Source organism: Grammomys surdaster, unplaced genomic scaffold (genome assembly GCF_004785775.1).
Source record: "Grammomys surdaster isolate TR1022 unplaced genomic scaffold, NIH_TR_1.0 238, whole genome shotgun sequence".
NCBI lineage: Eukaryota > Metazoa > Chordata > Mammalia > Rodentia > Muridae > Grammomys > Grammomys surdaster.
Window position 1 is genome coordinate 3,867,200 of NW_021604683.1, and position 13,598 is coordinate 3,880,797.

The 13,598-nt window shown below is 41.6% G+C and overlaps 1 protein-coding gene across 1 annotated transcript in view; it reads left to right on the forward strand.

Moving 5' to 3' along the window:
- Positions 1-14: 14 nt before the first annotated feature.
- The window catches only part of Zgpat (zinc finger CCCH-type and G-patch domain containing), a 16,541-nt gene continuing 2,957 nt past the window's right edge, over positions 15-13,598 (forward strand). The window contains exon 1 of the mRNA XM_028774038.1: positions 15-847. Coding sequence (XP_028629871.1) covers positions 267-847 — 581 coding nt within the window. The 5' untranslated portion in view covers positions 15-266. The remainder of the gene's footprint in view (positions 848-13,598) is intronic.

The following is a 13,598-nucleotide window of genomic DNA, read 5'->3' on the forward strand; positions in this document are numbered from 1 at the left end:
AGTGCCAGCGGAGGGCGGAAGGGTAGCGCGTGAGCTTTGCTGTCGAGGCCGGAAGCCCTTCTAGGTTGCGAGCGCCGGCAGGAGGTGGGGTTGCGGACCGCAGAGGACGGGTTGGGCTACGTGCAGGTTCCCTCTCTCAGTGGAGACGCGGCCCTCCTCAGGCTCTCTAGCGGGTTTGGGGGCGGTGTTACCCCGAGCTCTTCTTTGTGCTCTTCCTTCAGTTCTTGTCTGCCTTAAAGGTTCCGAAACCAGCCTACTGGGTCGGGATGGACGAGGACAACCTAGAGACTGCCCTGCAGACCTACCGGGCCCAGCTCCAGCAGGTAGAGCTGGCGCTTGGAGCTGGCCTAGACGCTTCGGAGCAGGCTGACCTGCGTCAGCTGCAGGGCGATCTAAAGGAGTTGATTGAGCTCACCGAGGCCAGCCTGTTGTCGGTCAGGAAGAGCAAGCTTCTGTCTACAGTGGACCAGGAGAGCCCAGCTCAAGAGGATGCTGAGTACTTGGCTTTCCAGAAGGCTATTGCGGAGGAAGTGGAACCGCCCGTCGCCTCCGGCAATGACTCGGAGACTGTCCCTGGGAGCGAGGTGCAGCCGGGATCCACCTCCTCTCCACAGGAGGAAGAGGAGGAGGACCCAGATCTGGAGGAACTGAGCGGTGCTAAAGTGAATGCCCCCTACTACAGCGCGTGGGGCACGCTAGAGTATCACAACGCCATGGTTGTGGGCGCCGAAGAGGCGGAGGATGGTTCTGCGTGCGTTCGAGTACTCTACCTATACCCTACTCACAAGTCTCTGAAGCCTTGCCCGTTCTTCCTGGAGGGAAAATGCCGGTTCAAGGAGAACTGCAGGTAAAACCCTCCGCTACTAGCAATGAGGGGCACGCAGTCTGGACCACCACTGTGGCCTTCGTCCACAACTTGTTCTGCACCCACAGAGCTGATACTAGAGAGTCCGAACTTCAGGTGACAGGCTTTTACAGAAGTGTTCTCCGTGTGTTTACTTAGATTTTCTTGCCTAAATCAAGAAGTTTGAAAGGGCTTATGTTAAAAATATAAGGTAATCCATCATCAATATTCTTCTCCAAGGTAAAACGTTTTTTTCTTTGAGATAGCAATGTAATCCGGGCTGTCCTTGAATTCCTGATCCTTGAGTAGTTCTGCTACATCCTGAATGCCTTCAGCTTCCAAATGCTAGGATTACAAGTGGAGACCACCACTTCTACTGAGCTACATTTCCAGCTCATAACCTGTTGTGTGTGTGTGTGTGTGTGTTTGTTTGTTTGTTTGTTTGTTTGTTTGACTATGCTGAGGATGGAACTAGAGCCTCCAGCACACCAGGCAACTAACTACTCTATACATTAGTCCCATCCCCAGCTCCCATAGTTTACATAGTCTTACAGAAAATTTCAAACAAACACATAATTTCTTGCTAATTTGCCCTACCTCCCCCACCCCCATCCCCATCCCCATACTCCTTGAAAGCACCTTTCACAAGTTACGTCTTTTTCTCTCACCCTCAAATACTTCAGAATGTAGCTGAAATAATAATTACTAAAACTTATCTATGTCTTTTTTTTAACTCAATAATCCAGAGTAACTCTCCAGTACTTTGAATTTATTTATTTTAGGCCACTAAAATAAAAATCAGATTTGTTCTATTATAATGGTAGTAGTGCTTTAAAATTAGTTTCACTTGGCCAAAGACAGGATTTTAAGCAGGGCTAGATCCTTGGATCCTTAGAACCCAGAATCCATTTCTTTGTCCTTTTTTTTTTTTTTTAAAGATTACTATTATTTTATTTTGACTTATTTATTTTTTACTTTTGTAATGCTTTTCTCCAATGATCCATGGGTTTCTTTTGTTTCGTTTTGGTTTGGTAAGGGGGTTTGATGCAGGGTCTTTATGTAGTCCTGGCTGTCCTGGACTATGTATATCTATGAAAACCTGCCTGGCCTTGAACTTACTACCCAAAGGCTGGGATTAAAGGTTTGCACCATGGCCCGGATCTTTTTGGCTTTTTGAGACAAAGTTTCTCTAGTAGTTCTCGTGGCTGCCCTGGTGTAGACCTGGCTAGTCTGAAACTCAGAGATCCACCTGCTTCTGCCTCCTGAGTGCCGTGATTAAAGGCATGCACTACCATTTCTGGCTCAGATATATTTTTAGTTTTGTGTGTATGTTTGTTTATGTGTTTGTTTGTGTGCATGTGTGCAGGTACCAGGAGAGGGTGTAGGACCTCCTAGAGCTGGAGTTGCAGGTGATTGTGAGCTGCCCAACATGGATCCTGGAAAACAAACTCAGGTCCTCTACAAGAGCAGTATGCTCTCAGCCACTGAGATCTATGTATTTACATTTATTTTTAAGTGTGTGTGTGTGTGTGTGTGTGTGTGTATGTATGTATGTGTTTGTGTATGGGCATGTGTACAGGAGGGTGCCTGAGAAAGCTAGAAGTGTTGGATTTCCTGACGCTGGAGTTGCTCACAAAAAAAAAAAAACAACTTGGTCTTCCTCAGAGACGTTACACACTCTTAACCACCTAGCTGTCTCTCCAACTTCCAGAGACCGCCTGTATTCCCTGGTTTGTGGCACCCTCACATCACTCTAGGGTCTTATTTCCATGTTACATTTGTACTCTGAATATCTTATTTCTTTACTTTTTCTTTAAGATAGGGTCTCATGTAGCTCAGGCTGGCCATATATAGCCATTCCTATATAGCCAAGGATGACTTAGAATTTTTTTTTTGGTTTTTCAAGACAGGGTTTCTCTGTGTAGCCCTGGCTGTCCGAGAACTCACTCTGTAGACCAGGCTGGCCTCGAACTCAGAAATCCCCCTGCCTCTGCCTCCCAAGTGCTGGGATTAAAGGCGTGCGCCACCACTGCCTGGCGACTTTGAACTCTTGATCTTGACTTCACCTCCTGCTTATACCTCTCAAGGGCCAGGATTACAAGCAACTGCACATCTTTTTGTTGTATTTCATGGTAGATTTGACAGGTCTTTGCTCTATCTCCTTCCTTCCCATGCTAGCAGATAGGTACGAAAGTGATCTGTGTGCTCAACAGGTTTATTTTATTTACGTATGGACAGGGTATCTCTCTGTTATGTAGCCCTGGCTATCCTGGAATGAATTAGAGATCAATTTGTCTCTGGAGTGCTGGGATCAAAGGAGTGCCACACCTCCTTTGGCAGTTTCATTTTTTCTTTCTTTTTGGGTTTGTTTTTTGTTTCTGTTTTTTTGTTTTGTTGTTGTTTGTTTGTTTGTTTGTTTTGAGACAGGGTTTCTCTGTATAGCCCTGGCAGTCTGGAACTCACTCTGTAGACCAGGCTGGCCTCGAACTCAGCAATCCACCTGCCTCTGCCTCCCAAAGTTTCTTTTTGTTTTGTTTTGTTTTGTTTTTTGGAGTTGTTTTGTTTGAGACAGGTTTCACTGTGTAGCCTTGGCTGTTCTAGAACTCACTCTGTAATCCAGGTTGGCCTTGAACTCACAGAGATTGAACTCACTCTCTGCCTTTTGAGAGTGCTGGGATTAAAAGCGTGTGCCACAACTATCCAGCTGGTTATCTTAGATATAATATCTTGCCAGGCAAAGTGGTACATCTAGCACTTAGACTTGAGAGGAAGAAAGAGAGAGAGAGAGAGAGAGAGAGAGAGAGAGAGAGAGAGAGAGAGAGAGAGAGAGAGAGAGAGAGAGAGAACGAGAACGAGAACGAGAGAGAACACTAACCAGTGTAAGCCCTGTCTCGTGTACTAGATGGATTGTTTTGTTTTGTTCTCTTTCAAGACAGGGTTTCTCTGTGTGTAGCCCTGGCTGACCTGGAGCTTGCTCTGTAGATCAAGTTAGCCTCAAACTAACAGAAATCTGCCTGCCTCTGGCTCTTGTCACCCTTTAGATTTTGTTTTGTTTTTGTTTTGTCTTTTTCAGAAATAGGATTTTTCTGTGTGATGTCTTGGAACTCGCTTTGTAGACAAGGCTGGCCTCAAAAATCACAGAGATCTGCCTGCCTCTGTCTCCCAAGTGCAGGGATTAAAGGCATGTGCCACTGCTCCCTGCTTTGATGGATTTTATTCCCTTATAATTCTAATCCTCATTAAGCTTCAAATTCCCCCAATTTTGGTCTGTGGAGTTTTTTCAGTTGGCTTTCCTACCTTGATCTGAGCCAGCTGACACTGACTGCCTCCTTACTGTCTAGGTCAGGTCATTTCTTGCCCAAATGTAAAAAAGTAGTAGCTCTGGTTTCTCTTCACATACAGGGATGTTTAAGACCCTCCAGTGCAGGTGCCATGTTGCGAACCAGACATTGTTTTGAGGTCTTTTCTGGAGCACAGATAGCAAATGTTGGTGACCTGTATATTTATGTGAACATAACATGTATAATAGACATGTGAAATCACCTAAATTTTTAATGACTGCTATGTTTTTACTCAGCCTCTTTTGGGTCACGTATTTCCTTTTCCATCATAGGTGTTTTTCTTTAAGCCTTAATTTGTATGTGTATCAATGTATTGCTTGCATGTCTGTCAATGCACCATGTGCATGCAGTGCCCATGAAAGTCAGAAGGCATCAGGTTCCCTGGGACTGGTGTTACAGACAGTTGTGAATTGTCATGTGGGTACTGGGAATTGAACCCCGGTCCTCTGAAAGAGCAACCAGTGCTCTTAACCACTGAGTCATCTCTCCAGTCCCAAGATCTGGAAGCACAGGAGACAGCTTCCAAATGTATATGTGTATATGTGTCTCTGTGTCTATATCTGCACATATATGTACAGGTGCCTGCAGAGAGCAGAAGAGGGCATCAGATACCCTGAAATTGGAGCTGCCTGATGTGGGCATTGAAAATGGAATAGCAGCAGCAGCAGCGATAGAACTCTTAACTGCTGAGCTCCAGCTACCTTCCCTCCCATGTACTTTCTCATCTTATACCTCTGTACATACAGGGCACTCAGAATGAAAACACACATACAAATACTAGTGATTGTGACTGATGACTGTCAGAAATCTTTTCATAACCCACGTTTTCTTTCTTTCTTTCTTTCTTTCTTTCTTTCTTTCTTTCTTTCTTTTTCTTTCTTTCTTTTTTGGTTTTTTCGAGACAGGGTTTCTCTGTGTAGCCCTGGCTGTCCTGGAACTCACTCTGTAGACCAGGCTAGCCTCGAACTCTCGAACTCAGAGATCCGCCTGCCTCTGCCTCCCAAGTGCTGATAACCCACGTTTTCATGACAGAATTTACAGTGATGTGAGGTCTATTTTGTGGGAGCTTGTTCATCTTTATCTCAGCTGAGTAATAAGCCTTTTGTGGGCACTGTTAGTCTGACTATTAGGGTTAGAGGCATTTTGTTTCTCTGAGGCATGTTTTCTAGGAGGCTCCTTGGGATGAGCTTATGGGTAGTATTGGAGCATTGGCTTGTTGAAAAATTTTATTTGTTGTTCTTCATATATATGCAACTTTTTAATTTAAAAAGTATGGTATGTGTTAGAGGGCCTTGGCATGCAAGACAATTATTGTATCACTGAGCTATACTGAGTCTTTTTTAATCTTCATATGTTTGAAGGTTTTGGTTGGGCATGATGACACGGGCCTTTCCTCTCTGCCCTTGGGAGGCAGAGACAGATAGATGTCTGTGAGTTCAAGGCCATCCTGAGTTCCAGGCTAGCCAGGGCTACACAGTGATTCTTTCTCTTTCTTTCTTTCTTCCTTTCTTTCTTTCTTTCTTTCTTTCTTTCTTTCTTTCTTTCTTTCTTTCTTTCTTTCTTTTTAGATTTATTTGTTTTAATTATATGAGTTCTCTGTAGCTGTCTTCAGACACCCCAGAAGAGGGCATCAGATCCCATTACAGATAGTTGTGAGCCACCATATGTTGCTGGGAATTGAACTGAGCTCCTCTGGAAGAGCAGTCAGTGCTCTTAACCACTGAGCCATCTCTCCAGCCCCATGATATTTTCTTCTAAAAAATCAATAAATAAAATTTAAGAAATTGAAGAGCCTCTGAAGCTAGTAATCAAACTTAGGGGTGTAAGATTGTTGGCAGTAGCTCTACTGTTGAGCTATATCTGTAGCCCTGAAGGTTGGTTTCATTGGCTATAAAAATCTCTTCAGAGTGTATGGCCACTGAGAGGTTACCCATACTCCAGCCAGTGGCTCCCTTCCCATACTCATTGACAGAATTAATTGGACTTATTGTTTTAAGAGTTTCATTGCTGTGAAGAGACACCATGACTAAGGCATCTCTTATAAAGGACAACATTTAATTGGAGCTGGCTTACAGTTTCAGAGGTTTAGTCTATCATGGGAGGAAACATGGCAGTGTCCAGGCAGACATGGTGCTAGAGACCAAGCTGAGAGTTTTAAATCTTGACCCATAGGCAATAGAAGGGGATTGGATTCCACACTGGGTGGAGCTGGAGCATACGAAACCTCAAAGCCCAACTGTGTAGTGATGCTGCTCTTCTAACGATGCCACTCCACATCGGCCAAACATTCAAACACATGAGTCTATGTGGGCCATACCTATTCAAACCACCACAACTGAATTATTTTTAAAAAAGAAGGAGGGACATGGAATTGGGATGAGGTCATGATGTGGGATGGGGAGTTGGACGAAATAGATGATGGATATAATCATATTTAATTATATAAGTGTATGGAATTCTCATGGTGTGGTAGTGGTGCATGCCTGCAAAGGCAGGCAGATCTCTGAGTTCCAGGCCAGCCTGATCTACAGAGTTCCAGGACATCCAGGGCTAAACAGAGAAATCTTATCTCAAAAAACCAAAGGGGTATAAATGTATGAAATTCTCAATAATTGTTTCAAGGGGAAAAAAAAATCCTTTGTTCACATTCCTCTTTCTTCAAATGTTAGTAGTTTAGGAGCTGGAGAGATGGCTCAGTGGTTGTGTGCCTAATGCTCTTGCAGATAACCCTAGTTCTGTTCCAAGCATGCTTTTCATTAGCTCACAACCAACTGCTGTTGTAGCTTAAGGGATCCTATATCCTTTTCAGGCCTCCACAGCTATCTTAACTTATAGATGCATATTTTCCCACACAGACAAACACCTATATACATAATTAAAAATCAAAACAAATCTTAAAGTTTAGTAGTTCATGGTACATCTTGCTGTGGATCATTTGAGGATACTTACATGCTCTTTCAGTTTTTTTTTTTTAATTTTTTAAAGATGTATTTATTTTACACATTTGAGTATATTGTAGCTGTCTTCAGACACACCAGAAGAGGGCATCAGATGCCATTACAGATGATTGTGAGCCACCATGTGGTTTCTGGGAATTGAACTCAGGACCTCTGGAAGATCAGTCAGTGCTCTTAACCTCAGAGCCATCTTTCTAGCCCCTCTTTCAGTAGTTCCTCATTTGAGGCAAGGACTTAGGCTACCTCAAACTTGCTATGTAGTTAAAGCTGACCTTGAACTACTACTGATATACTTGCCTCAACTTCCCAAAATGTTATGTAGTTGTATGCCACCACATCTGGCTCTTGATGGATTCTTGTAGCTATTAAAATAATGATGCCAACAACATTTGTGAACAGGTATTTGAGTTGTTTTCAGTTTTGGGGTTTCATTATCTAAAAGGTACTTTATCCTTAAAAGTATAGTTAATAATAGTAGTGGAAATCCTGGGTAATCACTGCCAAGCTTTTTTTATAAGTAGTTGTACTGTTTTTCTTGGCTACAGCAGTGTTCAGGGTACTGGTTTCTCGTCTACTCAACACTTGTTTTTAATTATTTTGGAAGACAGCTATCTTCCCGAGTTTGAAGAGTCACATCATTAGTTTGTTACTGTAATAGGTTTGTTATTGTAATAGGTTTGTTGAGCCATCTCTCTAGCCCTGGATATTTGTTTTGAGACATTGTCTTACCATGTAACCATAGCTAGCTTAGAACTAACTACATAGACTAGGCTAGCCTCATACTCAGAGATCCTCTTGCCTCTCTGCTTCCTGAAGGCTGGAACTAAGACATGTGCCACCACACCTGGATCACTGTATTTTTTATTTGCACAATGTGCTAAGCGTATTTTTACAAACCCATAGTATTTGGGCAGTTAAGTCAGAAAGATGAAAGACTTTAAGGTCATGGGGCTGAAAAGATGGTTCAGCAGTTACCAGACTTCCTACCCTTACAGAAGAACTGCACTGGGTAGCTTACAACTGCCTATATCTCTAGTTTTAGATCTCATGTTCTCCAAAGGCTCTTGTACTTACCAAACACATATGCACACATACATATAATTTAAAATAGTAAAGCTTAATAAATATTATTTTGTGAATTCCAGATCTGGACTAGCAAGATGACTAGCAAGGTGAAATGCTTGCCACTCAAGCCTAGCAACCTGATTTCAACCCCTAGAACCTATGTTCTATGGATAACTGACCCCACAAAATTGTTTTCTGACCTTTTCATACTACATGCCACAGTGTACATGTGCACATATACATGATAATAATACATTTGAAAATTTTATGACTCAGGGTCTTTCTAAGTACATGAGTTTGAAGCCAGCCTGAGCTACATAAGACTCAAAAAATGTTTTTTTTTTTGTTGAATAGTTGTCTATGGTAGAGCATGCCTGAAATCTTAGAACTTGAGAGACCGAGACCAACATATGTTGCATAGTGAGTAGTGTATTATTTTAAAGGCAGAGGCAGAAAGATCTTGAATCTAATGCCAACCTGCACTTATGTGATACTTTTCCTTAACTACGTATGTGTGTGTGTGTGTGTACATACATAGTATACTATATATAACATACATTATACATACATAGTATGTTACAAGGGTTGGCTCAGTGAATAAGAACATGTGGTTCTTGCAGAAGACTTGAGTTTGGGTCCCAGCACCCATGTCAGGTGGCTCACAACTGCCTGTAACTCTAGCTTTAGGGAATCTAAGACCAGTAGCTTCTGTGTGTAGCCTTGACTGTCCTCCATAGACCAGCTGGCCTCAAACTCACAGAGATCCGGATTAAAGGCAATGTACCACAACCACCCAGCTTTTCTCCACTTTTTAAATAGTGTTTAACCTTCTTTTTTTTTTAATTATTTATTTTTATTCTTAATATTTATTTATTTATTTTATGTATATAAATACATTGTAGTTATGTTCCAACACACCAGAAGAAGGCATCTGATCCCTTTACAGATGTTTGTGAGCCACCATGTGGTTGCTGGGAATTGAACTCAGGACCTCTGGAACAAAAGTCAGTGTTCCTAACCGCTGAGTCATCTCTCCAGTCCCTGTGTTTAACCTTTAATTTAAAGTAATGACTATTGAAGAAGGATATTTGTTTTCTGTGTATCTTATATCTATCTGTCTGTCTGTTTGTTACTAGCTGTATTTTTTTTTCCTCTTACCAGTTTACTTTTCTGCATACTTTTTTCTGTTTTTTTATTATTTTTTTTATATATTTATGGGTGTTTTGCCTACTTGTATATCTGCGTACCACTTGTGTGCCTGCTGCCCACAGAGGCTAGAAAAAGACATCAGATCCCTTGGAATTCAAGTTAAAGACAATTGTAAGCTGCCTTGTGGGTGCAGGAAATTGAACTCAGGTCCTCTGCAAGAATAGCTAGTACTCTTAACTACTGAGCCATCTCTCCAGCCTCTTTACTTATTTCTTTAATAGTTACTCTATTATATCATTAATATCTTAAATTTCAATATAGTTTGAATCACTACCAATTTAGCTTGGATAATAGAAAAGCACCCTGATCCTGTGTAAATCCAGTTCTGCACGTTATTACTATTAGAAGTTACATCTTTGGGGCTGGGGATATAGCACAGTTGAAACTCCCATTGTGCATGTGCTGGTTTACATGATGCTTGATAGTGTACCATAGGTCCCCTGGGTTCTATTCCTTTTTCTTTTTTTTTCTTCCTAGTTTTCATATTGGATACATATTACTGCCCTGTCTTCAAGTTCAGTTTCTACTGACAATTCAGCTCCTCTGGAGAACTTATCATTTCGGTTAATATACTTTTTAGCTCCAGTGTTTATTTCTATTTAATTCATTTTTATAACCTCTCTCACTGGGATGGGAGGTATCAAGAATTCAAGGCCTGTACATGCTAGATAAGAGGTGCACCGCTGGACTATTGCAGCTCCATATCACAAATGATTTTATACTGGTTTTAGAAAGCCCCCCTTCCCAACACACACACATGCACTTTATGCTGGGTCAGACACCACACTTGCTAGACAAGTGCTTCAGTTCCTGAACTACAATTGTCATCTGTGGTTTCTAGTGATACGTTATCTGTCCAGTTGCTATTTCCTTATATATGAAGGACATCCTTCTCCCTCTTGCTACTTTTAAGGGTTTCTGTCTTTGGCTTTCCTTACCAGTCTATGTCCTATCTAGATGTAATTTTTTTTTTTTTGTTTATCCCACTGGGGTTTGAATAAATGCAGTGCTTTGAATGAGAATGGCCCCCATTGGCTCATGTATTTTTCATGCTTAGTCCCCAGTTAATGAACTGTTTGGAAAGAATTAGGTATGGCCTTGTTGTAGGAGGTGTGTTTCTGGGGTTAGGTCTTGAAGTTTCACAACCTGCCTGTGGATCAGGATATAAACTCTGTTACCATTCCAGCACCGTGTCTGTCTGCTTTCTCCAATGATGATAGTGGGCTAACCCTCTGAAACATCCCTAATAAAATGCTTTCTTCTTGTGTTTCCTATACTATTCTATAGCAATGGAACAATAGCTAAGACAGTAAGCTTCTTGGATTTGTAAACTCTTGTTTAGTTTTACCAGATATGATTTTGGTTGTTTGGCTGGTTAGTTAGTTGGTTTTTCTTTTTTCTTTTTCCTTATTTATTTATTTATTTATTTATTTATTTATTTTTGTTTTTTTTTGAGACAAGATTTCTATTTATTTATTTATTTATTTATTTATTTTTGGTTTTTTTGAGACAAGATTTCTCTGTGTAGCCCTGGCTGTCCTGGAACTCACTCTGTAGACCGACCAGGCTGGCCTTGAACTCAGAAATCCTCTTCCTCCCAAGTGCTGCGATTAAAGGTGTACACCATCACTCCCTGGCATCAAAATTATAAATATATTTTACTTCAGTGTATGTGTGCATGTGAGTTTATATGTATCATGTGCATGTGGGTTCCTGCAGAGTGGGCAGGGATCTTTAGATCCTCTGCAGCTTGAGTCATGAGCTGTTTATGTGGGTGCAGAGAACTGAACCCAGGTCCTCTGCAACAACAGTTAAATGTTCTAAACCACTGAGCCATCTCTCCAGCCCTGTGTGTTATTTCCCCTACCCCTTAAACTAGTGATATTTTTCTTTTAGGACTATAGCTGTCAATTTTGAGTTCTCCTTTTGATATAGTTTCTACTTTAAAATATTCTCAATTTCTTTAGTCATTCTTTGAGCATACTTATGGATATGCTTGAAGACTGCTAAACTTAACCTCTGGGCCAACTTTAGTTCCAAGGAATCCAAAACTCTCTTCTGATCTCTAAGGGCACTACACACATGTGGTGTGCATATAGACAAGCAAATGCATCCATATAAATTAAAAATAAGGCCGGGCGGTGGTGGTGCACGCCTTTAATCCCAGCACTTGGGAGGCAGAGGCAGGTGGATCTCTGAGTTCGAGAGTTCGAGGCTAGCCTGGTCTACAGAATGAGTTCCAGGACAGCCAGGGCTACACACAGAGAAACCCTGTCTCGAAAAAACAAACAAAAAAAAATTTGAAACTTTAAAATGAAAAAAAAAGGTAGCTAAATCTTTGTAAACACTGTTACTTCCTTAAAATCCTTTCTCAGAAGTACTTGGGTAAAAGGAAAAGTACACTTACTAGCAGAGCATCCTTTTCCAGATAATCCAAATCTGAAATGTTCCAAAGTCTAAAACTTTTTTTAAAACTTTGTATGTGTAAAGTAGAAGAGGACATTGGTTGTTATATGTTGCTTCTTCCATATTCCCTGGAGACAGGGTCTCTTGCACATAGCCTGGAGTTCTCTGTTTTTTGGATAATGAGTCCCAGCGGTCCTCCTCAAAGCACTGGGGTTCCAGGCATTCAGGTTTACATCCAGCTTTTTATGTGAGCACTGGGGATTTGAACTTGAGAGTCTTCACATTTGCTCATACAGTGAGCACCAACACTGAGCCAGCTTTCTAGTCCTCTAAATCCAGAACTTTTTGAGCATTAATATGATACCACTAATTTTTTTTTAATTTAAAATTGGAAACATCTCTGATCCCAAGTAGATTTTGTTGTTGTTTATGTATGGGTGTTTTGCCTGCATGCATGTCTATGCTCCATTTGCATGCCTGGTACCTGCAAAGTCCAGAAGAGGGTGTCACATAATCTGGGATTGAAATTACAGATTGAAATTACAGAGCCACCATGTAGTGCTAGGAATTGAACCTGAGTCCTCTGAAAGGGCAGTGGGTGTTATTTCTTAATTGCTGAGCCCCCTCTCCAGCCCCCTTTAAAAACACTCATTTATTTAGTATGGGGACATGCAAGTGAGAGACCAGAAATCAGAGGATAACCTGTGGGATCAGTTCTCTCCTTACACCATGTGAGTCCCAAGGATCAAACCCTGGTCATTGGGCTTGTTGTTAAGTGCTGTTACTTGGCTGAGCCTTCTCATCCACCTGACAAAGTATTTTAGCTAGGGAACAGTCAACCTATGTCAAATTTTAAGTCTTCTAACATTTCTAAAAATACTTCCAGGAAGAATTGAGGAGGGGAGTGGAGAGTAGACTATTTGATCAGATTTTGCCTGTGTTCTTGCCTGCCTTCTGAATTTGTCCTTTTGGTCCTCAATTCTCAACTGAACAGGACTTTCTAACTAGTCTTCATTGTGCTTTGGAGGTACAGTCTTATAGCTATGGATGTCTTTAGCTGTTGTCTAAGATAGTTGTATAAGAAGGAGATTCCTGAAATCTTGGCCTGAGCATATGGTAGCAGAGGCTATAGGTGTGAAACTGAGAAGTTCTGACCTTTTTTCTCTGTTCCATCTCCCTCTTTCCCTACCCACTAATTACTGCTTAGGAAGAAGCCCTAGCTATCCTAGAGTGAATCCTGTCAGCTGGTCTTCTGGAGTTAAAACAGCTTCCTGTCTGAAATGATGGCATATAGTGGTAGTTGGTGGTTAGCGTTTTCATGCCTTTATTTGGCAAAGTTCATGGCTGCAGTCGTATGTGTCCCCGCATTTCCTTTTGATTTCTGACAGACTTGGTTTTGGTTTTAATTTTATAGGTGCACTGATGTGTAAAAGACACAGCACCATTGTTGTAACTAAGTTCTTCTAGTTTTTGTTTTGATTTTTGAGAAAGGGACTCTGTGTAGCCCAAACAGGGCTCAAACTCATGATCACCCTGCCTTGGCCTCCAAGTGCTCATGCCCAGGGAAGACTCAATGTATCCCAACTGCTAACACATTTGCCTTGAATATTAGTGTCAAGAGCATCAGCAGAGGGGCTGAGCTGTAGCCACAGGCTTTCTGCAACATTGTTACCCTAACCTAAAAAGCTGAGTAGAAACACAAGCCATTGTCCTAAGAGAGAAAACTCTGTGTGTGTGTGTGTGTGTGTGTGTGTGTGTGTGTGTGTGTGTGTGTGT